The sequence below is a fragment of the Rhineura floridana genome, chromosome 6, assembly GCF_030035675.1.
Source record: "Rhineura floridana isolate rRhiFlo1 chromosome 6, rRhiFlo1.hap2, whole genome shotgun sequence".
Taxonomy (NCBI): domain Eukaryota; kingdom Metazoa; phylum Chordata; class Lepidosauria; order Squamata; family Rhineuridae; genus Rhineura; species Rhineura floridana.
Window position 1 is genome coordinate 149083532 of NC_084485.1, and position 26264 is coordinate 149109795.

General features: G+C 41.3%; 1 protein-coding gene across 2 annotated transcripts in view; it reads right to left on the reverse strand.

The window, feature by feature from the left end:
* The window catches only part of RGL1 (ral guanine nucleotide dissociation stimulator like 1), a 194825-nt gene that overhangs the window by 133948 nt on the left and 34613 nt on the right, over nt 1-26264 (reverse strand). For both annotated transcript variants that reach the window (XM_061634056.1, XM_061634057.1), the window contains exons 5-7: nt 18684-18768; nt 17597-17748; nt 16383-16493 (exon numbers count right to left, since the gene is read on the reverse strand). In XM_061634056.1, the coding sequence (XP_061490040.1) occupies nt 16383-16493; nt 17597-17626 (141 nt within the window). In that variant the 5' untranslated portion in view covers nt 17627-17748; nt 18684-18768. The remainder of the gene's footprint in view (nt 1-16382; nt 16494-17596; nt 17749-18683; nt 18769-26264) is intronic.

Sequence of the window (26264 nt, forward strand, 5' to 3'; positions counted from 1 at the left end):
GTTGTCATGCTTATTCATCCAAAGGGAAATCTTTTCAGCTGGAAGAGTGAAGATTCTCTCCAGGTTGCACAGGGGAATGTGCTTCACACACACTTTGGAAACACTAGCCTAATGATACAATGCAACAATCACAGGAGTTTTAGTGCTTCTATTACCTATTAAATACATTTTGAAATGTTGATGGAAGTTGTAGTGGTTGAAGTCTAAGAATTACCAACTCACAATGCTAAATCACTCTTTTGAGCAGATCTACTGCAAATGGTTGACAGCAAGAAGAGAAGTGGAAATACTGCCCTACTAAAGTGCAGGTGGCAATATGTAAATTGATCTTCTTAGACTGGTTTCTGAGATTATATATAAAATGTTTATTTTGTGTATTCTCTCAGCAGAATTTAAGGTGTGGCTCACAAAACCAGATCTGCATGAGGAGGGTAAGTAACTGTTTTCTTAGGAATCTCTGAAAGCATGTTGGAAAGGTAAGGAAACTAAGGCTAAAATCCAATATCCACTTATCTGGAAGTAAGTCCTATTGAACCCAATAGAGTTTACTTCTGAGTAGATATGTTTTGGATTGCAGCCTAAGGCTGCAAACCCATACCCAGATACCTGGAAGTAAACCTCATTGAATTTAATTTGGCTTACTTACTTGTTCGTATTTTAAAATGTGGTTATCTTGTTGTACACCGCCCTGAGAGCTTGTTGCTATAGGGCGGTTTAAAAGTGCAATTAAATAAAGAAAATAAATGATACTTCTGAGTAGGCTTGCCTAGGATTGCATTGTGAAGGTATGTAAAGTAGGCAAGGAAAGCAGTGAGCACTTAACAGCTTGGAGAATTTATAACATTCCAAGCTCCTATGAACTTCTAAGCTAAATAGATCATGAAATAAAAATTTCACAAAATTTTCTATTCAGTGAATTAATTAACCCCGATAAGAACAAGCTGTTTTGTTATTTGCAAGTGTACATACTTCTGATGATGAAAATGTAGCAATCCAAGGAGACCGGTTGTACAACAGTACCCTTAGGTTACAGCCTGAGCCAAAATGGTGACAGGATTCAAATCAAGAGCTTGGTTTATAGATCAACATATGCTAAGGCCAAAAAGGTCTGTTGGATTTTAGCATGGAAGGCTCAAGACAGAGGATGAGTGCACCAGATAGAGCAGATGCTGTTCTGCATATCAGCACTACAGTGAACATGTTCACACCTTGGTGGCAACTACCGAATTTCCCACGTTTCACTTTGGTTTGAAAAAAAAAGATAATCAAAGTCAAAAGGGCAGCAACATTCTAATAGGCTGAAAGAAAGGACAACAGATGGGTTTCAGAATGAAATGCAGAGAACTGCAAAGGGTTAGAGGGACGCCTGTTAAAAAAAAGAAAAAGGGTTACCCTCAATAGGTTACACACTACTGAACACAGGAAGGCAAGGAAAGATCTGAGAGGTTAGAAGAGGCACCTCTTTAAATCTTGCAGCACAATGCTTCACAGCAGAACAGAAACAATTCAAACAGAGTCCCATAACATAAAAAAGAGGGCCCTGAAGACAAATCAAAATGGACATTATTCTTTTGCTGCATAACGAACAGGCAAGGCTCCATGTAGAAAGCACTGCACTCAAATCCATCTGCTACTTTTATATTATTTACTATATTTATATACTGTTTTTCAGCCAGTTTTGGCTTCCAAGGTGGAGTGTGTGTGAATGAGAATAATCTATTGTGTAGTTCATTAAGAAGATTGGCTAAGAGAAAGTAATGGGTGGCATGATTCTGAAAGTTTTCAGAATGTTGGGAGAAGCCGCTGCTCAATGGAAGAGCCATAGGCTTTGCATGCAGAACTTAGTCTCTGGTTCAACCTCTTGGGGAGGGGGGCTACGGCCAGTCAGAGTAGACAAGTGGTCTTCCAACCTTCTATAATTGGGCCCCACCTCGTTTGGTAGGGGGAGGGCAGAAAGCCTTAGCATTGTATCCAATATTAGTCATACTCAGAGGAGACACATTGAAATAAAAGGGCATGACTTATGTCTGTTGATTTCAGTGGGTCTACTCTGAACAGACTTTAATTGGATGCAACCCATTGCTCAGGTGTGGAAAACTACAGCTCTCCAAACTTCGTTGAACTATAACTTTCATCTTCCCAGGCCACTTGCCATGCTTGCTGGGGCTGATGGGAGTTGTAGTTCAACAATCCCCAGAGGGCCAAATGTTCCCTATTCCTCCCATAGCTCAATAGAGCAGCCCCTGGTTTAAACATGGAAGGGCTCAGGTTCAGTCCCTCGCATCTGCAGCCAAACAGATCTTGAATAGCAGGGCTGGAAAAAGCCCGTCCCTGAGACCCTGCAGAGCTGCAAGCAAGCTTAGATGGACCAGTGGTCTGATGCAGAGTAAGGCAGCTTCATATGTTCAACTCCACTTGCAGCAATCTGACTTTTTTTAAAAAAACAAAACTGTATGAATATAGCTATAGTGGAACATGTGTACACATCTAAACAACTTCAAACAAGAGCAAAGTCTTGGAATCCTAGCTACCATTTCTGGGAATCTTGGACAAGAACAAGAAAATCTAGAGTAGACAGACAAGACTGAAGTTACATATATGTTATGAGGAGGAGTGTTATTCATTTTATCTGTGGACTAAATTAAAACATCAACAACTCATATGTCTGTAGGACCAAGAGTTTGGGATGGAGAAACGAAAGGATTTGTAGGGGGTTCAGAGGATACACTGTTATGGTTTATTTACAAAAATGTGAAAATCAACAAAGTTGTTGTTTTTAAAAAGCAAGAAAATTAAGGCTTGGCTTTGGGAGGTACTCTCAAACCAAAAATTGAAACTAAAAAAGTGATGGTACGTCAGTAGAAGAAAATCAGGTCCATAATAAGGCAATACAGGTAGGCAGCCACACAAAAAACAACAATATTGTCTGATCCTGAAAATCTCTCTGGCTTTTAACACGTTTGGGAGACATGAGGTGTGGTGTTCTCATTATAAATCCATTCTGCTTAGCTAAATTACTAATTCAGAACTCACATGTCTGTGTGTGTGTGTGTATGAGATGAGACAGAGCTTATACACACACAACACCAAAAATACATACAAAAAGAAAGAGAAGCAGAGGCCAGATTTAAAATGTTTCAAAGAAAAATACAGAGATTCCCATGACAAGCAATTACAGCATCACTCGAGAACAAAAGATGTTTCTAAATGGAGAAGTAGAGTAATTAAGTTTGATGAAGGACTAAAAAGCCACAACTGCAATTGTTACAGAATCGTGGAGCTTGCTGCCTTTCACCATGGAAGAGCACTTTGCTTTACACTGCAACAGCACTTGGAAGTTTATAAAACATGGCCAAGAACTTTGGATCTGGATTCTTCGCTAACAACACCCCAGCAATCTGTACGGGTGAGGGTCAGCAGAGGCCTGGTTCAGAAGAACCGCTAGAGCAGCCTTTCCCAACCAGTGTGCCTCCAGATGTTGTTGGACCACAACTCCCATCAGCCTCAGCCAGCATTGCCAATGAGGCTGATGGGAGTTGTGGTCCAACAACATCTGGAGGCACACCAGTTGGGAAAGGCTGTGCTAGAGACTGCCCTGCTACAACCTGTTTCCTACCCAGTTGGATGCAGAACCAAGGCTCCATTCCACTAGGGTTGCTGGTACTGATTCTGATACAAAACAGCTGGAGTTAGATACAGCTGCAGGGAATTACACTGAAAATGCCTCAGAGCCTTCTGTAAAAGGAGCTGTGGAAGAAGGAAGAGGGGTAACAATAGAGGAACAGATTGGAGTTCCTATCAGGCCAGAGACAAACCTCCGGAGAAGGAACCTAAGTGCCCGGTGGGCTATAATCCTTAGGTGAAGGAAGAAGCCATCCTGAGTCCCTGAAGGGGGCAAGTGCAAACTAAGGGCTTATACACACAGGAGCATACTTTCGTACTAAAGACACTGCTTTTACCATTGTGATAGATTTGCAAGGTCCACACTTGGTAGCTTCAAATTTGCAGTTTTCCATCCACGCTAATAGGTGTTCCTCTGGGAAGGATTAGTGTTGCTATTTCCTTGTGGCCCCGCCCTCTGATTTTACATGTTTACTCCCTCCAGTTCAAGGAGGAGTGTAGCACAGCTGAGATGGTTTTTCCTTTCCTTTTCACATTATCAGCGGATTGGGTTAAGAGATTTAAAGGGGAAACTGCATGATAGCGTCTGCTTGCCTGCAAAGTCATGTGAACCGTACGAATTACAAGGGGATGCAAGTAGCACCACACACACACTAAATCGCCACGTGGGTGAGCCTAGAGAAGTAGATCTCAAAGGTCCTTGAAAAGAACAGCAAGGGGCTCTTTCCCTTCTTCATAACTGCCCTAGAAAAAGGCTGAGTCAGACCTGTCAGGAACGGACAAGCAAAGTAAGGCCTGCACTTCCTGTTTGCAGCAGAGCTCTTGAGTGGGATCACTGGCATGGACTGAGCTAGTTAGAGTGTACTGTAACACCTAATGCCTAATGAAAGCTGTTGAGTTGTGCATTCCTTGTAACTGTTTCCATTTGTATACGGAAGAGGAGGACAGTGGGAATGGAAGCAGGTCCTTTTCATGTGTCCCTGCCCATGGATGCCCATGCACTGCATTTCTCAATTTTTGTCCAAAGTCCAGTCTGAGAAAAACAGTATCCATGCATGCCCATCCTCCCCAAAGAGGACCTGATGATTGACTGCCCCTGTAGCTTGTAGTCAGGAAACTACAGCCATTACCTTGCGACATCAATCAAGCTAGAGTTGCTGGACTCTAGCTTCCATCAGCCAATGTTGATGGAAAGTGTAGTTCTGCAACATCTGGAGGGCTAGACGTTCCCCATCCCCATTTTGGACAAACCCCAGCCCCCAGGACAGGGTGTGCTGTAGATCAGCCTTGCAAATAGGTTCACAAAGGTGAATAGCCCACTAAATGTTTTACTGGCCTCACTTCATGCCAGCCCTGATACTAATAATTTATTATGACTTAAAGGGGAACCCCAGCTGTTACATAACCTCTGTGCCTAGTCATGATTCTTACCACAAGAAACTAAGCAAGCATCTGCTTACAAGCCAGTTATAAATCTAAATGAAAGAAACATGATTCTCAGTATGTTCCTACTAGACTTCTTACATTTTACTAGGTAAACAGAATCAAAACAAAAGGCTGAAACCAAAGGCTGCCTCTAAGTTTGCAGAACCGCATTACATTTCCAGCAATATTATTTGCCACATTCATTGTACCAGCTTTCTGCTGGTTTTCTTGGATGGTTTATTAACGAAATTTTGATAGGCTGTCTACTTAGAAGTAAGCTCCACTGGGTTCAATGGGACTTACTCCCAGGTAAGTGTGTATACTCACTATACTCACTACTTGGATGTAAGCCCTATTGAGCTCAATGGGAATGAACAGATTAGTCTATTTCCAGTACATGTCAGTTTCGCATATCTTCACTCATATGTCTATTGCATCCTGTACAAAAATTCATGTTATGAGGATTTAAATAAGAATTTTGTCTTAATATATGCATTTCTAAGCATTTTATCCTAAAATATAGTTTTAATTCAGTTTTGGTACTGAGCAGTGTGGTAAAATTCCAAAAAGTTTGAAATCCAAAAGATTAATTATGTTCTGATCCATGTATTAGTCCAGGTGTTGTAGATTTGGCTAGTTTGATCAAAACCAATTCTGCAGACCAACCAAAATTCTCCTCCATCAGTACAGTAGGTATATGTAGGATTGCCCTGCTAGAATCCATCCATGATCCAGCTTCAAGAAACCAGATGGTTAGAAAGCTATCCCTCTTATCTAAGATAAACCACCGTTTTCTATCAGCTTCTCCCAGGAGATAGATATATATATAGTTAAAATCTCAGGGGTGATGTTGGCAAAAGGTAAGTAACCATTTCTTGTCATTTTATAATTTTTACCATTTAGGGATTAATATTATAGTGTGCTGATATGCTGTAACCTGCCTTGGGAAGGTAGACACTCTAAAAGGTGGGCTAAAATCCATCACTTTTTTTAAAAAAAAACTAAAGTGGGAGAGAGTCATGTTAATAAACTTTATTTGTAATAGTATGCTGCTGGTAGCACTACGCCTTGGGATAGGGCACTGTAGGTGCATAAACAAATAAATCTTGCACATCATTACACAGGCAAGCACAGCTCAGGATTCATCTAATGGTATGATCCAGTCTTTGGCCCCATGTGCAAAAGAGCAGGGTGTAGAAGCCTCCATATGTCAAAATGGACAGTGAGGCTAAAAAAACACAGTGCTGCTGGCTACTGCGACCAGCTCCTATGAGAAGCACAGACCACAGCTGTGTCTTGCATGTACCACCACCACATGTGGCAGTGCAGCAATGTCCTTCTAGAAGAGCCTTTGGCTGGCCTGACCACTCACACTCCAAACAGAACCAAGCTGAGGACAGGGCATGCTGCGGAGGCAATCAGTACCAGAGCAATGGGTATGTTGCAGGTCTTACTGCATCCTGGGAACTAGGGAAGACCAGGCTCCACAGTGGCCTCCTGGGTCCTATAAACATGTCTTAGTTGCTTCATCTGGGCAGCCATGGCACACTGGTCTCCTCAGTTCCCACTTCTTTCCCATCTCTTCAGAACATGGCTTGGCAAATTGGGGACTTCCAATAAATGCAATTACACACACCTCCCTCTCTCCCTTTGGACTATGCCCCGCATAGTGCTTGAACATAAGACTTTATTATTATTATTATTATTATTATTATGGGGTTTTACACCAAAATGACTTACAGGATAAAAATTGAAATATCAAGAAACACTTAAATCAAATGTAAAATGTAAAAATAAGCGGTGGTAACGCAGCCGAAGCTCTGCTCACATCCGGAGTTCGATTCCAACGGAAGGAGGAAGTCGAATCTCCGGTAAAAGGGGTCGAGGTCCACTCAGCCTTCCATCCATCCGTGGTCGGTAAAATGAGTACCCGGCTCATGCTGGGGGATAAAGAAAGGCCGGGGAAGGAAGTGGCAATCCCACCCCATATATACGGTCTGCCTAGTAAACGTCCTAAGAGTCGGAAACGACTTGCACTATAAGTGCGGGGACACCTTTACCTTTAAAAAAAAAAAGGCCACAGCCACACTAGTTACCCTCAAATTAAGGACCAAAGGGCTTGGTAAATAAAAACCTTTTTTGTTGGCGCCTGAAAACAGACAACAATGATGCTAGGTGTGCTTCCCTAAGGAGGGCATTCCACAAGCGGGAAGCCAACACTGAAAAGGCCTGTCCTCGTATTACAGTCTGTACCTCCCTTGGAGAAGGGCCTCAGGTGATGAATACAGCATCAGTGTTGGTTCATGAGGGGAGAGGTAGTCCTTGAGAAATTAGGGTCCTGCGCTGCATAAGCCTTTATAGGTCAAAACCAGCACTTTGAATTGAGCCCAGAAGTAACTGGTAGCCAGTGCAGTCACACCAAGATTTCAGATCATGTAGTGTTGATCAGCAGTTAAAGTGTTTACCCTCCCAAGATGGGGTGGGTGGGTTATAGCTTATCAATATGCTATAATATTAACTCCAAAATGTAAAATGGCAAGTAACATAATTTAGTTTTTGCCTTGCACTCAATGCTAGTTCCAGTGCAAAAACTGAGTAAGTGCCCTTTGTGGCCCATGGAAAGAAGTGCTGGACTGTGCCCTAAAAAGGCTCATTGAGAGGGATGTGCTTGAAAATATGGACCACACAGCACAAACACAGAGAAGATGGACTTGGAGCAGATTGGTCTTACAGGAGAAAAACCTATCAGAAAAAAAATCCGGACAAAAATTTAGCTGTTCCTAAAAATAAAGGAGTTTAAATTCCTTTCCTTTCTCTCTCTCTATTTTTTTAATGATGTGCAATAAATTGGATTAAGAAGAATGCTCATTTAACAACTGATCTTAACAGCCATGAAAGGAAGCTAATCATCATCCTTATTAAAACTAAGACATTGAAAAACACAGCTGCACGATAACTTAATTTGCATCTGTCTTAAGAAATAAAGAAAACTATGACCTTAAGTTTCCACCCTCAACAGTAACCGACCAGTTACAGCATGGGAGAAAATTATTATCCATATTGGTCTCTATTTCCAGAGAGAGAGAATACAAATCTGAAAAAAGAAGAAAAAAACTCTTTGAAGAATAAACCAAAAGAATTGTCTGTGGCTGTGGCTAAAACAACAGCTCAGGAATTTGACATTTATGTATCAACTCATTTATTGGGGAGAAGAGGAAAGCTGTAGCTTGCAAACATTTTTGCTCTTGGCAGGCCTTATAGTTACATGACCTCAGCTAAGGAGTTTCCTAACAACCACAAGGAAGAAAAAAAAGTTCCTTCAGTTGTATGGATGTAGACGTGGTTAAGATAGTTCTCTATACACTTTTTGCAGACCCTTTTGCCATAATGAAACCACTGGGACATCTCTCTTTGGATGCTTTCTGAAGGCGGGGAACTGTATTGAAAAAAGAAAGCATCTCAATCCAAGAGCCAAAAGACAAAGCTGGCCAAATTCATACACAGCCAACACACAAATACCTGTGCTCTCATTCCAGGGACAAAACAGCTCAGCTATAAGCTTTTCAATACTCAGGCGAGCACACTCTACTAGGATTAAAATGGAGCGTGGTGTTATATAAAAGCCCATTCTCGACATTCTATCACACTCTAGTGTGACCGAGAAACAGAACCCAGGATAGGGCTGTGCAGATAGGGGCAAGAAACAATTTTAGCCTCTACCCTCTACTTTAGTGTTGCCCGTGAGTATATCTTAATTTTCTCCTATAGAAGTGAGTGACTGCCATTAATTACTATGGTATTGGGAGGGGGGGGGAGAGTGGTAGCAGAGAGCTAACTCCAGAGCACTGTTCTTCAACCTTGGGTTCCCAGTTGTTGTTGGACTACAACTCTCATCAACCCCAGCCAGCTTAGCCAATGGCCAAGGATGATGGGAGTTGTAGTCCAACAACATCTGGGGACCCAAGGTTGAAGAACCATGCTCCAGAGGGATTTGTGAGAAGTGGGATATGAAACTAACCACTAAAGGGGTGTTAGAGGGTAGAAAGAGCACCAGGGAAACTCTATAGTAGGGTGGCCACTTCTGCATCACCAAAAAACAGAGGGCAAAATTTTGCAAAAAAATTGCACATGCCAATTCATATGTATAGATGCAAATTTAGAAAATCGTTACTATAATTTCAATAGAATTATAATACATCTCACCATGGTGGGATGAGTGTGAGCAGGTGACCTGTGTGCCTGCTCAGTCTACTGTCCAGATGCTAACTGTTGATGGACAACTCTCCCTTTTGACCATTCTTTACCTTTATACAGGTCCTTGGACCAGACAGTTCTACAGACAGAGGACACCTTCAAAGAGAGGACTATCCTGTGACAGCCTTCAGACGAGAAGACTGCCCTCTGTAAAGTAGGACACGTGGCTACCCTAATTTGTAGCAGTGAAGGAGACTGAGAAGATGGTTACTAGTCTACATTCCTTATTTTCTATTCACACAAAAGGTTGAAATAGAAGTGAATGAGCATGTCCTGGGAACTAGTAATCTCATCAAGGGAGGGAGGATAATGAATGACAAGGGGGTAGGGCAAAAGAAAGGACAGACTGCAAAGGAACGGAACAAGGAGGCTGGAGCCTCCCTTAAACTGAGCTTCCCCTCCAGCCCATATGCCATTTGACTGGCCTTTCATGAGTGCTCCCCATAATGAAGCCCACATGAAATTATCCTGGAGGGTTAAACTATTGTTGACATGGGAGAAATATAAGCATGACACAACTGTGATGTAGACAAAGTTGGGCAGAATCACTAACATCAACTTTTCAGGCATTCCCCCATGTCTATGAAAAGGGGCAGAGCACATTTAATACCCACTCTAAGAAATTTACTTCTTTATAGCCACAAAAGGAACCTACCAGTTGTTACCAATTGTCAATGTCAAAGAAACTGAATGTCTCAGCAGAAAAAGCAAGGCTGAGTCAACTCTAAACAGGGTTCTAACTGGTATGTCCAGGAAGTCTAGAAAAAACAAACATAGGGACACTAAGTTACTAACAGGCAAATCTGGTTGTTATTCTCATTGGCCAGTATGGAATGGGGGGGGGACACAATGGACTGGGGAGGGAAGCAATGCACTCCAATAGTTTTGCACAGATAAAAACTGGGATGCTCTTGTATATTTGAAAACACTTCCCTCCTCACAACGATGCTCCCCTCTTCTTTACACACTGCAAAAGGGCAGGCTCTCCTCCTCCTCTGAATGCCCTTTGTTCAGTCTACAAGAGGGTATCTTGGCTTCAAAAGCTAGTACCTGCAGATTTCATGAGGGCATGGAGTTTACAGAGGGGGGGGGAAGAGGGAGTCCCATTGTGCAAGTGGAAATCCTTACCCGGTTATATTTGTTTACAGTGGAACCACCTGCCTTGACGTTACCAACATGGTAGCATTAATATTGCTCTTCTGCATAACTGACACATCATCAACCCATTTCCATTATTTTATTTTTTTATTATTTGATTTATATCCTGTCCTTCCTCCCAGTAGGAGCCCAGGGCGGCATTATCTGATGAGTTCTGTACAGCAAATTTTTTCACAGCTTTGTCAATACAGATCAACAAAGTATATTCCCACAGATATTCTGCATATGCAATGAGGGGGAAAAGATTCTATTTATTCTAACATCACAGGAGAAAGCAGCTGAACAGCCAAATTTCATAGACTGGCTAAAACAAAAAGTTAGAATGTAGGGCTGGAAAAGGTGCAAATAACAAAAAAGGCAAACAAAATGACCAAGTGGCTGGAGCAGCAGAGGAAAGGTTACATGTGGGGTTTTTTTGTTTGGAAAAAAGGTGAGTCAGGGGGAGCATGATAGAGGTGTATAAAAGTATACGTGGTACGGAGAAAGTGGATAGAGTGAGGGTTTTCTCCCTCTCTCATAATTCCACAGCTTGAGGTCATCCAAAGAATGGTTAGAAATTCAAGACTAGGGATGATGGCGAAATTCAATTCAGTTTGTATTTAAAGCCAAATATATCAATTTTGCACTTTCCAAAACAATATGGTAACTGAAACACACACTTATCCAAAATTTTAATGTTAACAAAAATATACATATTAGGAGAAAGTGTGCATAATAAGGAACATATTAGTGAAAATAACATACATTGTACATTACAGGAGAAATTTCTTGCAAAAATGCGTACACTAGTCAAAATTGCATACAAAAATGTGCTTATTAGCAAAAAATCACACAAAAATGCTGAAGAATTTTCATGATGATTTTTTTTAAGAAATCACAAATTGCTGCAAAATGTGGAGAACTGAATTAAAGGGGGAAAAGAGAAACTGAGTGAACTGAAATTGACAGATCCTTCCATCCCTATTCAGAGCAGACAAAAATGTGTGCCTCTTCGCACAGCATGTAATTAAAGCTATGGAATTTGCTTCCGTGCTGTGTAGCGATGGCTGGCTTGCACAATCTTATGTTATTTGTGAAGGATATCAATGGCTACTAGTCACAATGGCTACATATCTCCTCCAGTATTAGAGGCCATATGCCTCTCCCAGTTGCTATGAAACATGAGTAGGAAAGTGCTATTGTGCTCATGTCCTCCTTGTGGGCTTCCTATAGGCATCTAATTGGCCACTGTGTGAACCAAATGTTAGACCTTTGGCCTAACCCAGCAAGGCTCTATCCATTAAGTTTATTTATTTTTTATCAGACTTGGCAAACAGATCACCATACACAAGACAGAAAATGGATTGAGATGTGGGTGGGGAGGGACAGAAAAAAATAAGGAAAGCTCAAGTACAGGTTCTTAGTTACAAATGTTCTTAGGACGATTGTTTCCTGAGTCTAGCAGAATCTGTCTTGTGACCTAAAAAGTGAAACGTTCGAAAGAACCAACCACAAATTTCAAAGTACTGAAAAATATTCCTGCTGACTGATGTAAAAACTAATCGTTCCCGTTTTGAAGCTAGATTTGCTGACAGTGTGTAAGTATTAAGTGCTAAATTAGCTGTCCAAACCAGCAACAAGCCTTTAACTGCAACGCTAGTAAACAAGAAGTTTTACCAGAGGGCCACTTTGAGAAGGGTGTGGAGAATGATGGGGTAGGCCTCCATTACTACTCTCCACTGGGGCTGGACTGTCCCTTTGAGAGAGCTAAATTTTGCTGAGGGGCTGTAGATTGCTGATCCCATTACTTATCATTCTGAACTTGTGTTGCTCTTACTAAAAGTTAACTGTAAGAGAGAAGGAGTTGGGTTTTCTATATAGTCAGCAGAGCACAAGGTAATCCCTATAATGAGGTAGTCTGCTTCAAATGGCAGATTTTTTTCCTAGAAGCAGCTGCTACTTCAGCAAACTGTGATTCGCTTCGTCATTTTCATCTCTTCCTCAGCACCATCCTGGCATGCTATTCTGCTCTTCTCCTTCCCACGGTACAAACTAGCATTCTGTCTGCTTTCTGTTTAGTCCTTACAGGTCTTTAGAGAAAGGGAAGGGTTTCTTCTCCACAAAGCAACATCACATATATATACAAAGCCAATTAGGGCTTCCCATGTCTGTCGCAGTTCATGTTCTGTCACGCTTGCTGCATGTCCATGAAATAGAACCCACACTAGCAAATGCATCTCTGTTTAGAATAAGTAAACTACGCAGAGCAACTCCTGCCCCCAACTAGGAATACTGCTGCCATTGCTGCAAAGGATACATGCCATTCTGTAGCTCCCATGTGTTCGCCAGGCCAACCTCCTTTCTTTCCTTTAGGGAACACATGCAACCTGGAAGAGCTGTAGAGCTCAGTGGTATTGCTCATGCTTTGCAAGTGAAAGATCCCAGGTTCAATACCTGCTGTCTCCACGTAGGACTGGAAAGACTCCTGCCTGAATCCCTGGGGAGCCACTGCCAAATAGTGTTAACAATACTGTTATTCACTTGACTTGAAAAAAAATACAAAGCTATCTGGACCAATCGTGTGACTTGGCATAAGGCCGCTTCCTATGTTCCTATGAAATCCAGGTGCTGTGTAGGCAGGAGGAATACAAGTGATCACATTTTGACTGTATGTGAGGAACTGAGACACCTCCCCAACCTACCGTAGATTTTGTGATCCATCCTCTTTCTCCCACAGAATGGTCCCTGTCAACGTCTCTGATATGTTGTTGAGACTACCATTTGGAAGCCTGCTGAAGTGGATGGGCTTCCTCCCTCCAATACAAAAACCCTGAATTAATGATTTTGAACATTTGATTCAAATGTTGTTCAATAAGTATGTAAATTAGCTATAATCCTCTGCCTCAAGATGCTTTTCCAACATAGCCCTTGATGCTGAACTAGCTCCACATTCCTGGGCTCTCACAACTCTGAATTAAAAAAGACAAAAACAGTCTTCAAAAATTCCTTCCTCTAAGAATTTTTTACACTCAGCTTCAGGACAGAGTGTCACTCTCAGTGGCCTTTTACCCCAGCAAAGACTGCCATCTGTGACAAATATTCAGATATTTTATTTTCTTCCCCATCACTAATCCCTACCACAGACAGGAGGCATAGATGGGAAACCTGCCGCTACAAAGGAAGCAGATTTGAAGTCATCTGTTCTGTTGGGAACATAGTGTACTTTTTAGGAATATGAAGAGAGAGAGACATTCTCAGCACCATCTTAGATGCACTGGGCAACATTTGCTAATCTTACCTGACCATGCTGCTTCACAACGATACCTACTTGACAAGGATTCTATTTAAGTTCCATCTCAAGATGGAGCTATTCCATAAATTGTCAGGTCGAGATTTTTTTTAAGAGATGCCTTGCCAAACAGAACTGACAACTCAATTTAATTTTGTTGTGCTTCCCCACAGAGGGCATTTTCATATCCATGATAAATTGATTTTTTAAAAATACTGTAGTTTTAGAATTTCTGAACTGACTTTATGTTATACTGCACTCAGGGCAACTTCCAAGTTATTACGTATGTATTATTTGATTTATTTATAGCCTGCCTTTTCCTGCAGTGGGCATCTTGCAGCTTACAGCAACAAAGCCTCTATACCCTTCCAATACAAAACAATAAAGATATTGATATTACATATAAACAAACAATACCACCACATTCCATGATGGAAATAATACAAATCCCACAGTAAAACCTAATGTAAGCCATATTCAGACATGGCTCTTTGTAGAGCCTATGTGGTTCGAAAGATGTTGTTGTAGTAAAACTCCCATCATCCTTGAGCGTTGGCCATGATAACTGGGGCTGACAGGCCCAACTATAATAATTTATGCATTTGATGCCTCTTTCTAATAGGGCGCTACATGCATAGAGCCAAATACATGTGGCATGTTGCCCTGCCCTGCATGAATAAGGTGGTCAAACCCTTATTTGAGCATGGACATCCAACATGTGGATGTCAGGGGGGTTCAGGGTGGTAACGAAGGAGTGGAAGAAAGGCAGATATGATCTGATTCTTTAACTGTGAGTAGTCTCTACTCAGATATAGCCATGTCTGGATAGGGTTCATTCCAAAACAACCAATCCTTTGGGTAGATCCTATTTTTTTGTAAAATTATCGCTATAACTGAAGAGTGGTAATATAGACAGCTGCTGCCTTGTTAATACCAAAGGGCTAAGAGACATTAAGAAATGGAGATGATTCTAGGGGGGGCTGTGTCCCCTGCTCACTCTGCTTGCCACCCCCCACTCCCCAGGCAACCCCACTCCTCTCACCAACCTGCTTGCCTCACCTGTTCCTCTATCGCTGCTGCCCCATGCCGCCCTGGACAAACACTGCTGCTATCCAGCACTCCTGCCATCGCTGCCACTACTGCCTTCCCGCTGCCTCACCTGGAGAGTATCTGCCACCCTGTAGGCTGCACACCAAGCCGCTGCTGCCACCACCGTGCGTAGGCCACCTGTTCACTCACCAAGTCTGCTGCCACCACTGCCTTGCCTGCTTGCCGAGGCAGGCGGTGTGAGCGGCATGCAGGTGGGGGTGAATCTGTGAACCGGCATTGCAAGCTGCACTGTGTGATGCTTACATTTTTATATAATATAAAATATCCTGAATGACCCAGAACTCTAAACCACTTCTGCATCTAGCGTGTTTCTAAATCAGAATCAATTAAGGCTTCTGATTAACTTCTTTCACATAAAAAAGCTCTCTCATACAAAAAAAAAGTTGGCCGAATTATAAAATATATTTCCATATTTAATTATTTTGTGTCTCATCACCACCAGTGAAACTCCTGGGACCTAGTCCTGTAGAGCAGGGATAAGGATCCTAAGGTCCTGCCAATGCTGTTGGACTCCACACTCCATCAACCTGACCATTGGCCATACATGCTGAGGGTGATGGGAGCTGGAGTCTAGCAACATCTTGAGGGTCACAGGCAACCCATCTTTCCTGTAGAAGGATAATAGAGCTTAGCACACGTAGTTACTACTTGTGTACTTGTACTTGTTTTAATCTGTCACAGAAGTACAGCCTTCTCTATATAGCAGCTGTATAACAGTTAGCACAAAGTAAAAATGCCCAACTGTGCAGGATAGAAAGAACATAGGGAGATGCACATATATCCAATCTTCTTTCAGAAAAAAAGAAAGAAGCTCAGATTAGTTCCCAGGGAGTTCCCCATCCAAATACTGGCAAGGCTGAGACCTGCCCAGCTTTATCAATGTGCCCTCAACATCATTATCTGAAGGAATGTGCTGCTCTTGGCCAACCTGTTGCCCTCCAGTTGTTTTGGACTACAACTCCCATCAGCCCCAGCCAGCGCATGTTGGCTGGGGCTGATGGGAGTTGTAGTCCAAAACAGCTGGAGGGCAACAGGTTGGCCAAGGCTGCAGTATCCAGTCCAAAACAAATAGGAACATCTTTATAACTGGCATTTGGTCTATCCAGCCCAGAAATGTCTACTTGGACTGGCAACAGCCCTCTAAAGTCTCTGCACTGCTCTTTCCCACCCCTGCCATTAGAGATCCTTTCAACTGGACATGCTAGGCTCTGAGCCTGGGATCCTCTGCATGCTATGCCCCCCATCTCTAAAAAGACATGCAAAAGTCCCCATATTTAAATCCCTATGTGGATTAAAACCTTGGTGACATTTTTTTTTCAATTGCAATGAAGCTACAACTGGCCAAAATCCTTACATTTCAGGTCTTGTGCTTAGAGATGAAGAACCAAATGGAAAAGGAAACCAGCAAGCACTTTAATGTTAAAACTAGTCTTTGGCACAGTTTCTCAGAGTAGCCACTTGCTCGGAATTCAGCTCTTTCAACCAGGACTCCAAAGTCCACCGAGCATTTGTACAAGATGCCAGTCTTTTTCTTTTTTTTACTCACCCCTAGCCATCTTGCTCCTTTATTAGCAGCCTGTTGGATCTGCACTCTTTTCAGGGTGACATGGTAAACTGCTCCTTCTTCTACCTCTTCACCCCAATCCTGAATTGAGCTCTGCCACAGGAGGAAAATAAATATTTGTCTTAAAACAACAACAGTTATTTCCCCTTCCTCCCCACTAACACAAACTTAGACCAGCAGTTGTAGAACTTGTTACAGAGGGCTCACTGCACAGGACAAGTGGTACAAAGTAACAAAATATTATACAAAATATAACAATCCCCAAAGAAGACAATATACTTTTCAACAGAGGCAGATCTGGGATACACTTGGCAAGCTGCCCTTGCCTGTGATTGTGATAACAGGATACCATGAGTTTCCATTTAGCTTCCCCCACCCCACAAACTCTGCTAGGACTTGCACATATTTCAAATAGTTTTACAGTGCCTTTTCATAAGGAAATACTCCCTACTTACCACCAACTAGTATTGTCATTATTTTTACTACTGCAGAGATAGGTGCCCTTTTAAAATGATGACTTATTCAGGCAGATGGATAATACTCAAACAGACATTTAAATCACAGTAGATCTTCACTTCCCCTGAAATTATGATCTGAAATTATGTCAGGGATTTTGTTTAAAACATCTTTTTTTCAGGATATGAACGTGTTTTAACATTTTAAAGATGTCCATAAAGTTTTTTTTAAAGTTATAAATGTCAGAAAACTAAGAGGGAAAGCTATCATAACACCTCTTATGAAACTTGATTGGAAATCTGTTCTGCAACAAGCCCCTGGATGCTATTTCCTAAAGTAAGTTCATATATATATATATATTAAAGCACCGCTTTGTGACTACCAGAGAAGACAGTATTCACAGTTTGTCAAAACGTTTATCCAGTTATCTTCCTTTTCTTAACTCTTTCCACCACCTCCCCATTCTTTCCCATACCGAGCGCGTGTACAGAAAAGTCAATTAGTTTGCACCAGAGAAGCATAGTTTTTAAAAATAGCAATTCACACTACGCAGCAATAGTGGTTAACGTTTTAAGAAAGATACGTTGAAATCATTCCCTTGAGAGTGTCAGCGGGGGCGGGGAGAGGGAAAGGAAATGTACACAGTTTCCCTTCAACAAGCAAATCCCATCCTGAAAGAGAGATTCACCACCTAAAAGGGAAGCCTTTAAAAAAAGAAGCAGCAAGGAAGCGTTCATTACCATTTTAGCTCTCCAAAGCAATTTCATCATTAGATTTCTCTTCGGCACATCGAAGGGGCATTGTGGGTCCTGGGAGCTGCGTTCACAATCCTCTCACACGCACTTCTTCAACTCACAGTAAGGCACCACTCTGCTTTGTGCTGCTTTTCGCTCTACAGTGAATTCATGACCACAAAGAGCTGTGAGTGGTGTGTGCAGAGACAGACAGACTCCTCCCCTACACACACACACACACACACACACACAGAGCGATGCACAGTTTTCCTGTTTATGCTTGAGAACGTAAGCTCTCTCTCTTTCGAGGCTTCAAGTAAAGAAATACTATCAAGTAACCTCTTGGCACTCAGAGACTCCAAGTCTGTGCTAAGCCTCTGAAGTTTATTATCTTATGTTTCCTGATAGGCACCAGGTGCCAAGACAGAAATGGGGGCTCCCTCCCCCCATTCCTTAACCAAAAGAGACAAAGGGAAAGGAGTGGTGAAGGGAGAGAGTCAGCTAAACTTCTATTATCTCTGCATGTCGACTCCTCTGAATAATTAAATCTGAATGACCCTGGAGAACTATTCACAATGGGAAGTGGCCTTACGAAGAGGAAAAGGAATACCCTCCTCTGCCAAGTGTATAGAAAATGGTACCTCAAGCTCTGAAAAGCCATTACAACTGAAAATTCACCTGGTGAAATTGGCTGCAGTCAACAAAAGCCATGTTAGCTTTTAGGGTCCACAGGCCCTTGTCATTTTTTAAAACCTGCAAACTATTTCTCATCCAAATAGTCTAGAGTCATGACTTTACCCAAACTAGCATAGGGAAGGTGGCAGGGGTGAGGGAAAGTTAAGAGCATTTTCACAGATGAAGCTAAAAGTGCCATTAAACTTTTTTCATGCAAATATGGCTAATGTGCAACAGAACAATGAACAGAGGTCAAACATATACTGCAGACAACAAACATGTATGTTTTACATTTGCATTAAGGAATAGTCCATTCAAGCCTCACATGGGAAAATGTTGTTAGACCCATGATTTTAGGAGGAATCAAACTTCCCAGAAAGGTAACTTAGGAAATGCAAAAGTAACAATAGGGAAATACCTTTATTAGGACCAGCTGAAATGTCATGCAAAGGTAGTGAGCTCTTTTGAGCTCTCTGGAAGTCTTCTTCGGGCTGGATGATAACCTTCCCCATCCAAAAGAAGGAGAGGAAGAGATAAATAGTTGTTCCTGTCTGTGGTTGAAAATATATTTATTTTGCAGCATCAACACAACATCCTCCCCATCTAAGTGATAGCTCATATGTTCCCCTGTTAAATTTGGATTTTCCTGTTCTGTGAACAATCTGATATAAGGCAGTGGCTCCCAGACTTCTTCCTCCATGGACCTCTTGAAAAGTGCTGAGGGCGTTGGGGGGCCACTTAATTATTTTTCTGCTTGTTGTAGCAATTGTAATGTGCTGTGCTAGTTGCTGTATCATGCCACTTTAAACAGGGGCTCCCCACCCAAAGAATCCTGGGAACTGTAGTTTGTTAAGGGTGCTGAGAGTTGTTAGGAGACCCCTATTCCCCTCAGAGATCTACAATTCCCAGAGTTCCCTGGGAATAGGAATTGATTGTTAAACCACTCTAGGAATCGTAGCTCTGTGAGGGAATAGAGGTCTCCTAACAACTCCCAGCACCCTTAACAAACTACAGTTTCCAGGATTCTTTGGGGGAAGCCATGACTGTTTAAAGAAGTATGATACTGTTTAAAATGTATAGTTCAGAATTTAGAGATGGGATCCATGGCTGGTGCTGCTTCGAAAGCATTCCATTGACTTAACAGGCCATTATCAATTCCAAGTTGCTATTTGTCCACTATCTGCTGCTTTTATCAATTCAGTTTTTATCTTCCCCACAAAAATTGATATTAATATCGATATTTTGAAACAAAATCAGGATATATGAGAGGGAATATCTATAAAATTATCTTTCTTAATATTGATATTTTAGAGGCAGGTTTTTTTTTAAAAAAAGGCATTTTCAAAAAGTCATGGAAAATAGCTACATAAAAATCCAATCCACAACAGAGAATAAGCGAATTAATGAAAATTCAGTTCCAAATCTGAATTGGCAGCATTTTAGCACATCCCTAGTTCAGATGGGGCCTAGGTTAGATCTCTTTATGTGACTGTTATGTCTCAGATAATTACACATCTCTTCCACTACCTCAGGTGGCAGAGGCAAAATTGCCATGTCGAATGAATGGACTATGTATCACTGGGACCATGCCATGGGCCTTCCAAAGCTTATAGGTGGTATTCAACTACATTTTTATACTAGCGCAAGGATTAGCGCTAGTGTAAGGGGATTTCCCCCTCCTTCCCTGTGCACACTCCATACCATCCCCAAATCTGCTCTGGAGGATTGGGGAATACTCCAGAACAGATTTAGGGGGTGTGCAGGGGGAGGACAGGGGGAGATTTTTCTGTTGGGCATGGAGAAATTTGCTTTGTGCTATGTTGAATACAACCCTATGAGTTTATTTCAAGCAACTTCAGGCCCAAAATTCAGCTACCACTGGACAAGAGAGTAAGTGGTGCTATCAAATCCAGCAAGGGAGACAGGACACTTCTACAGCAGCACACAGTCAGAGACGAGCTCCAGTTCCAATTTTTGCCTTCTAGTATTTTGTAGACTCTTTCCTCAGAACCTGAAAGCAAGCCTCGTTGAACTCAGTGAGGCTTACTTCTGAGTGGATATGTAGAAGATTGCACTGGAAATGATTAAGTAACTACCCAATGATGGGTTTATAAGAAATAAAATACATGGGAAGAAGGTTGTACTTTGAGAAAACAAACTCTGTCAACAGCTCAGTCATAGTCAGTAGCCTTACTTGTTGCAGTAGGGTACCATAAATCCAGATGGATCTAGACTCCTCGGTAAGTTCACATCATACTTGAAAATACATGATTTCTGTCTACTTTCAAGCTTCGAAAGCCTGATAGTCATTGCATAGAGATGATTACATAAGATTTGTCTGAATTAAGGAAAGTTAGGATAAGAGTTTGTACATATTTTGTTAAAGCCAGAAATTTAGAGAATATTGTCAATTTGAAAATATCCATTTTCAAGACAAAATAGCTGACAAGATGACAATATAGGGAGGAGGACTTAGAGTCAAACTACATGTTACACTGCAGTGGGAGGGGAACAATTGCTTTGAACCAATGATGGGAGAGAAATGAATGCTTCTCTTATTCCCTAGTACCACTTTCCCCTTGAAACCTACCTCCAACCTACTTTTATGCCCATTGTGCTCCAGATCTCTGTTCACTTAACAAACTTTGGTCTGGAACTCTGTGATGAGATATGCAGCTGGGGACAAGTTGCAGAAGGGAAGGATTAAATCCCACATTCCCCGCCTTCTTAATTGCAAAGCACTCCCTCCTTAAGGCAGGCCAATTTAAAAAGAAATTTTAACAGGTGACCCAATGTCCACCCACAGTGTGACCATGTTTCCTGTCCTTTTCCTAAAATTCCCATTCAGGAAAAATACTTTTCACACGAAAACATTTTTCAAGGAAAAACCAACAACAATCCACTCTTTTTCATGAAAGTAAAAACAAAACAACGCAAATTAGCAAACACTGAATGCAGGCCATTGTCTCATACAAATTTACATAGCAATAGTATTTTTCATCTCACTTTTGGCATAATCCTGATTCTCTTGCACCTCTCAAATTTGTCCCCATGTAGGCCAAGCTTCTTGCAGGAGATATTTGTTTGCCTACCCACTACATTACCTTCCCCCTGCAAGGTTGCAAAGGTTTCGGACTCTCCTTCTAGCCAATGAGGTGGGGTGAGCAGTCAAGCGGTGGGAGAGAGACAAAGAGAGGTTGTAAAACACTACAGTCCAGTAAAAGCCTTTTAAGCCTTTTAAGTTGAGACCTATCCCACTCTGCGTCTGTGTTAGAATTGCTTTTAATACGTTTTCTTTAATATGTTTTAACCCTTCTTAAAAAGATGTTTTTAACGTTGTTTTGTTTTAATGTATTTTAAGGTCTTTTTATGATGTTTTAGAGAGTTTTTAGTGTTTCTGTTTGCTGCCCTGGGCTTCTACTGGAAGGGTGGGATATAAATCAAATAATAAATAAATAAAATAAATAAAAAGACAGTAGTATGCATACAGAAAACCAACTTTCCCAGGTTAAGTGGCTCATCATACAAATGGAAATCTTAAAACACAAATGAGCAACCTGTGGTCTCCAATCTCATATTATACAATTCCCCCTCCCAATGCATCCCAAAGCTGCCCCGTTTTTTCAATCCCATCACATTTCCTTCCTTCCTGTTAATTTCCTGCTTATTTCCCTGGCTTTCAAAAGTGTTTCTCCCCTTCTTTCTACGTAGTTTCAGAACTGGGCTCCTTCTGGGAAGAAGTTATGTGCCTTCAAGTCAATTATGATTTATGGCGACCCTATGAATCAGCAACTTCCAATAGCATCTGTTATAAATCACCCTGTTCAGATCGTGTAAGTTCAGGTCTGTAGCTTTCTTTATGGAATCAATCCATCTCTTGTTTGGTCGTCTTCTTTTTCTTCTCCCTTCTGTTTTTCCCAGCTTATTGTCTTTTCCAGTGAATCATGTCTTCTCATGATGTGTCCAAAATATAACAACCTCAGTTTCATCATTTTAGCTTCTAGTGAGGGTTCTGGTTTAATTTTTTCTAACACCCAATTATTTGTCTTTTTCGCAGTCCATGGTATGTGCAAAGCTCTCCTCCAACACCACATTTCAAATGACTTGATTTTTCTCTTATCCGTTTTTTTCACTGTCCAGCTTTCACATCCATACATAGAGATCAGGAATACCATGGTCTGAATGATCCTGCCTTTAGTGTTCAGTGATACATCTTTGCATTTGAGGACCTTTTCTAGTTCTCTCATAGCTGCCCTACCCAGTCCTAGCCGCCTTCTGATTTCTTAACTATTGTCTCCATTTTGGTTAATGACTGTGCCAAGGTTTTGATAATCCTTGACAAGTTCAATGCCCTCGTTGTCAACTTCAAAGTTACATAAATCTTCTGTTGTCATTACTTTAGTTTTCTTGACATTCAGCTGTAGTCCTGCTTTTGTGCTTTCCTCTTTAACTTTCATCAGCATTCGTTTCAAATCATTACTGGTTTCTGCTAGTAGTATGGTATCGTCTGCATATCTTAAATTATTGATATTTCTCCCTCCAATTTTCACACATCCTTCACCTTGGTACAATCCCGCTTTCCATATGATATGTTCTGCGTATAGATTAAACAAATAGGGTGATAAAATACACCCGTCTCACACCCTTTCCGATGGAAAACCAATCGATTTCTCCATATTCTGTCCTTAAGGTAGCCTTTTGACCAGAGTATAGGCTGTGCATTAGGACAATCAAATGCTGTGGCACTCCCATTTCTTTTGAAGCATTCCATAGTTTTTTGTGATCTACACAATCAAAGGCTTTGCTGTAATTTATAAACCACAGAGTGATTTTCTTCTGAAACTCTTTGGTCCGTTCCATTATCCAACATATGTTTGCGATATGATCTCTGGGACCTCTTCCCTTTTTAAATCCAGCTTGGGCATCTGGCATTTCTCACTCCATATATGGTAAGAGCCTTTGTTGTAGAATCTTGAGCATTACTTTACTTGCATGGGATATTAAGGCAATAGTTGGATAATTACTGCATTCCCCGGGATCCCCTTTCTTTGGAATTGGGATGTATATTGAACATCTGTGGGCTATGGTTTAGTTTTCCATATTTGGTGACAATTTTTTGTCAAAATTTGGACAGATTCAGTCTCAGTAACTTGTAGTAACTCTATTGGTATGCCATCTATTCCTGGTGATTTGTTTCTTCCAAGTATTTTAAGAGCAGCTTTCACCTAGCATTCTAGAATTTCTGGTTCTTCCTCATACAGTTCCTCTGTGAATGAATCTGTCATCCTTTTATAGAATTCAGTGTATTGCTTCCATCTTCCGTTTATTTTATCTCGGTCAGTCAGTGTGTTCCCCTGTTGATTATTCAACATCCCTACTCTTGGTTTAAATTTCCCTTTAATTTCTCTAATCTTTTGGAATAGGGCTTTTGTTCTATCCTTTTTGTTGTCCTCTTCTATTTCTATACAATAACTATTGTAATAGTTCTCTTTGACCCTACATACTAGTCACTGTATTGTTGCATTTAGGGTTCTAACCGTGTTTCTTTCGCCTTTTGCTTTCCTTCTTTCTTTAACCATTTTAAGAGTTTCTTCAATCATCCATTGAGGTCTTTCTCTCTTTTTAAGTAAAGGTATTGTCTGTTTGCCTTCTTTCTTGATAATGTCTCTGACTTCACTCCATAGTTCTTCTGGTTATCTGTCAATTAAGTTTAAAGCCTCAAATCTGTTCCTTATTTGATCTTTATATTCTTCTGGGGTGTTATTTAAATGGTATTTTGGCATTATGATTGCTTTGTTCTTCTTCTTTAGCTTTACTCTGATTTTTGATATTACCAGTTCATTATCTGTACCACAGTTTGCTCCTGGTCTTGCTTGCCAAAAAGTATGGTATTTCTGCATCTTGTGCTACCAATTATACAATCAATTTGATTCCTATATTGACCATTTGGTGATGTCCACATGTACAGTTGTCTTTTTGGTTGCTCAAAAAATGTGTTTACAAGAAACAAATTATTGGCTTCACAGAATTCAATAAGTCTTTCTCCTGCTTCATTTCTATCTCCTAAACCCCATTTCCCCACAATTCCTAGTTCTTCTCTGTTCCTTACTTTTGCATTCCTATTCCCCGTGATTATCAGCACATCTTGTTTTGGTGTGCCTGGGAAGAAGAGCAGGATAGACATTTCATAAATACATAAATAAAAAAATAAACTGGAAAGGGCACTATTTGTCTGATACAAATAAATTGATTTCCTCCCACTTTTTTTTAGTTAGCTTGAGAAAAGAACTTTTGCACTCAGTTGTCTGAGAACAAACAGGCAGGCTTCTGCCATATAATGCACGCATGTGCATGTGTATGTAGTGCACTAAAATCAGAAAGAAATAACTTGCACTTGAATTTCAGGACAGGAGCGGCAGCAGTCTGTTGTACTTTCTTTAAAAAAAAACCCACTGTACAATATACTTTGAGGATAATCCCATCAAACCTGAGGCTTACTTCTGAGCAGACTTGCATAAAATCAGGAATTACTTGTATAAAACCAGGAATGAAAACTGAAAACTGGATTAGTCAATCCAGAACATTTTTGTCTCTGGCTCCACCCACCATTGTTCTGGGTCTACCTACTGTTGGCATGCAGCACCCAACGGATTACCCCCAATGGCATTCAGCCCCCAGCAAGAAAAAAAGGGCTGTCCACCCTGCCTTAGCAGGTAGAATGGCATTACCAAATACTGTGTTGTAGTATTTTGCAATACCAGCTATTAGCTCAAATAAATTGATTTAGCAGAAATGCATGATTATACAGCCACAAGAGAGGCTGTATACTATAGCCAGCAGGGATTTTTCGCATTCCACAATGTTAAATTGAAAATACCCCCCATGCCATTCTGAGGCTTCCTATAAGCTCATTTCAAAACAAAACCTTACAAAACTTATAGACCTGAACTCAAAAACGCTTGCTTAACAACGCTGTCAATTTTCATGGTGATACACAAAACAGAGAGAATAGACAGTTCAAAGTCTAAAAAGAGAGAGAAAAAACCTCAGAGCCCTTTTGGACTTTTTTCTCTGAGAGTTCTTGTAATCTGCTGAAATTCATTAAAAATCAGCCATGTTCACAGAGTACCTGTAATCCTAATACTGATGTTGCCCCATACTCTGACCTTCATCTACTGCAGTTTAAAAGTTGAAAAAATGCCTGGCTGATTTTTTTAAAAAATAATAAATTTTGGCTGGGGCCCTATGATAATGCGGAGCATGCTCAGTAAGGACCAACTGTCAGAATTCTAAAAGCCTCTCAGCTGCTGGGCTTGGCTAATGAGGGGGCCACACCCACACCAGACTTTGATTTCACTTGAGACAGTCATGGCTTCCCTCAGAGAACCCTGGCAAGTGTAGTTTATGAAGGGTGCTGAGAGGAGACTCCTGTTCCACTGACAGAGCTCCACAGGACAGACTGGTTTAACAGTCAGCTGCTCTGATTGAAGGTCTGTGAGGGGAACAGGGCATCTCCTAGCAACTCTCAGCACCTTTCACTAACTACACTTCCCAGGATTCTTTGAGAGAAGCCATGACTGTCCAAAGTGAAATAAAGGCCTGGTGTGGATGTGGCCAGGGACAGTTTTGGTTTAAATTTGGGTGGGAGGCTACATGTGCCTGCGGTGGAAAAAAAAGGTGGGGAAAAGCCTGAAAAAGAATGATATTGTTTACAATGTTTTCCTTTTGGAAAGGAAAAGGGCTTGCCTTCTGCTCAGTGCCCACACACCCAATGTCCTCCCCCTCCTTCTCTCCTCCCTGCCTCTTCACTGGGTCAGTGTTGGACTACGACCTGGGAGAGCAGGGTTCGAATCCCCAAACAGCCATGAAGTTGACTGGGTGACCTTGGGCCGGTCACTGCCTCTCAGCCTCAGAGGAAGGCACTGGTGAAACCACCTCTGAATACCTTTTACCATGAAAACCCTATTCAAAGGGTCGCCATAGGTGGGGATTGACTTGA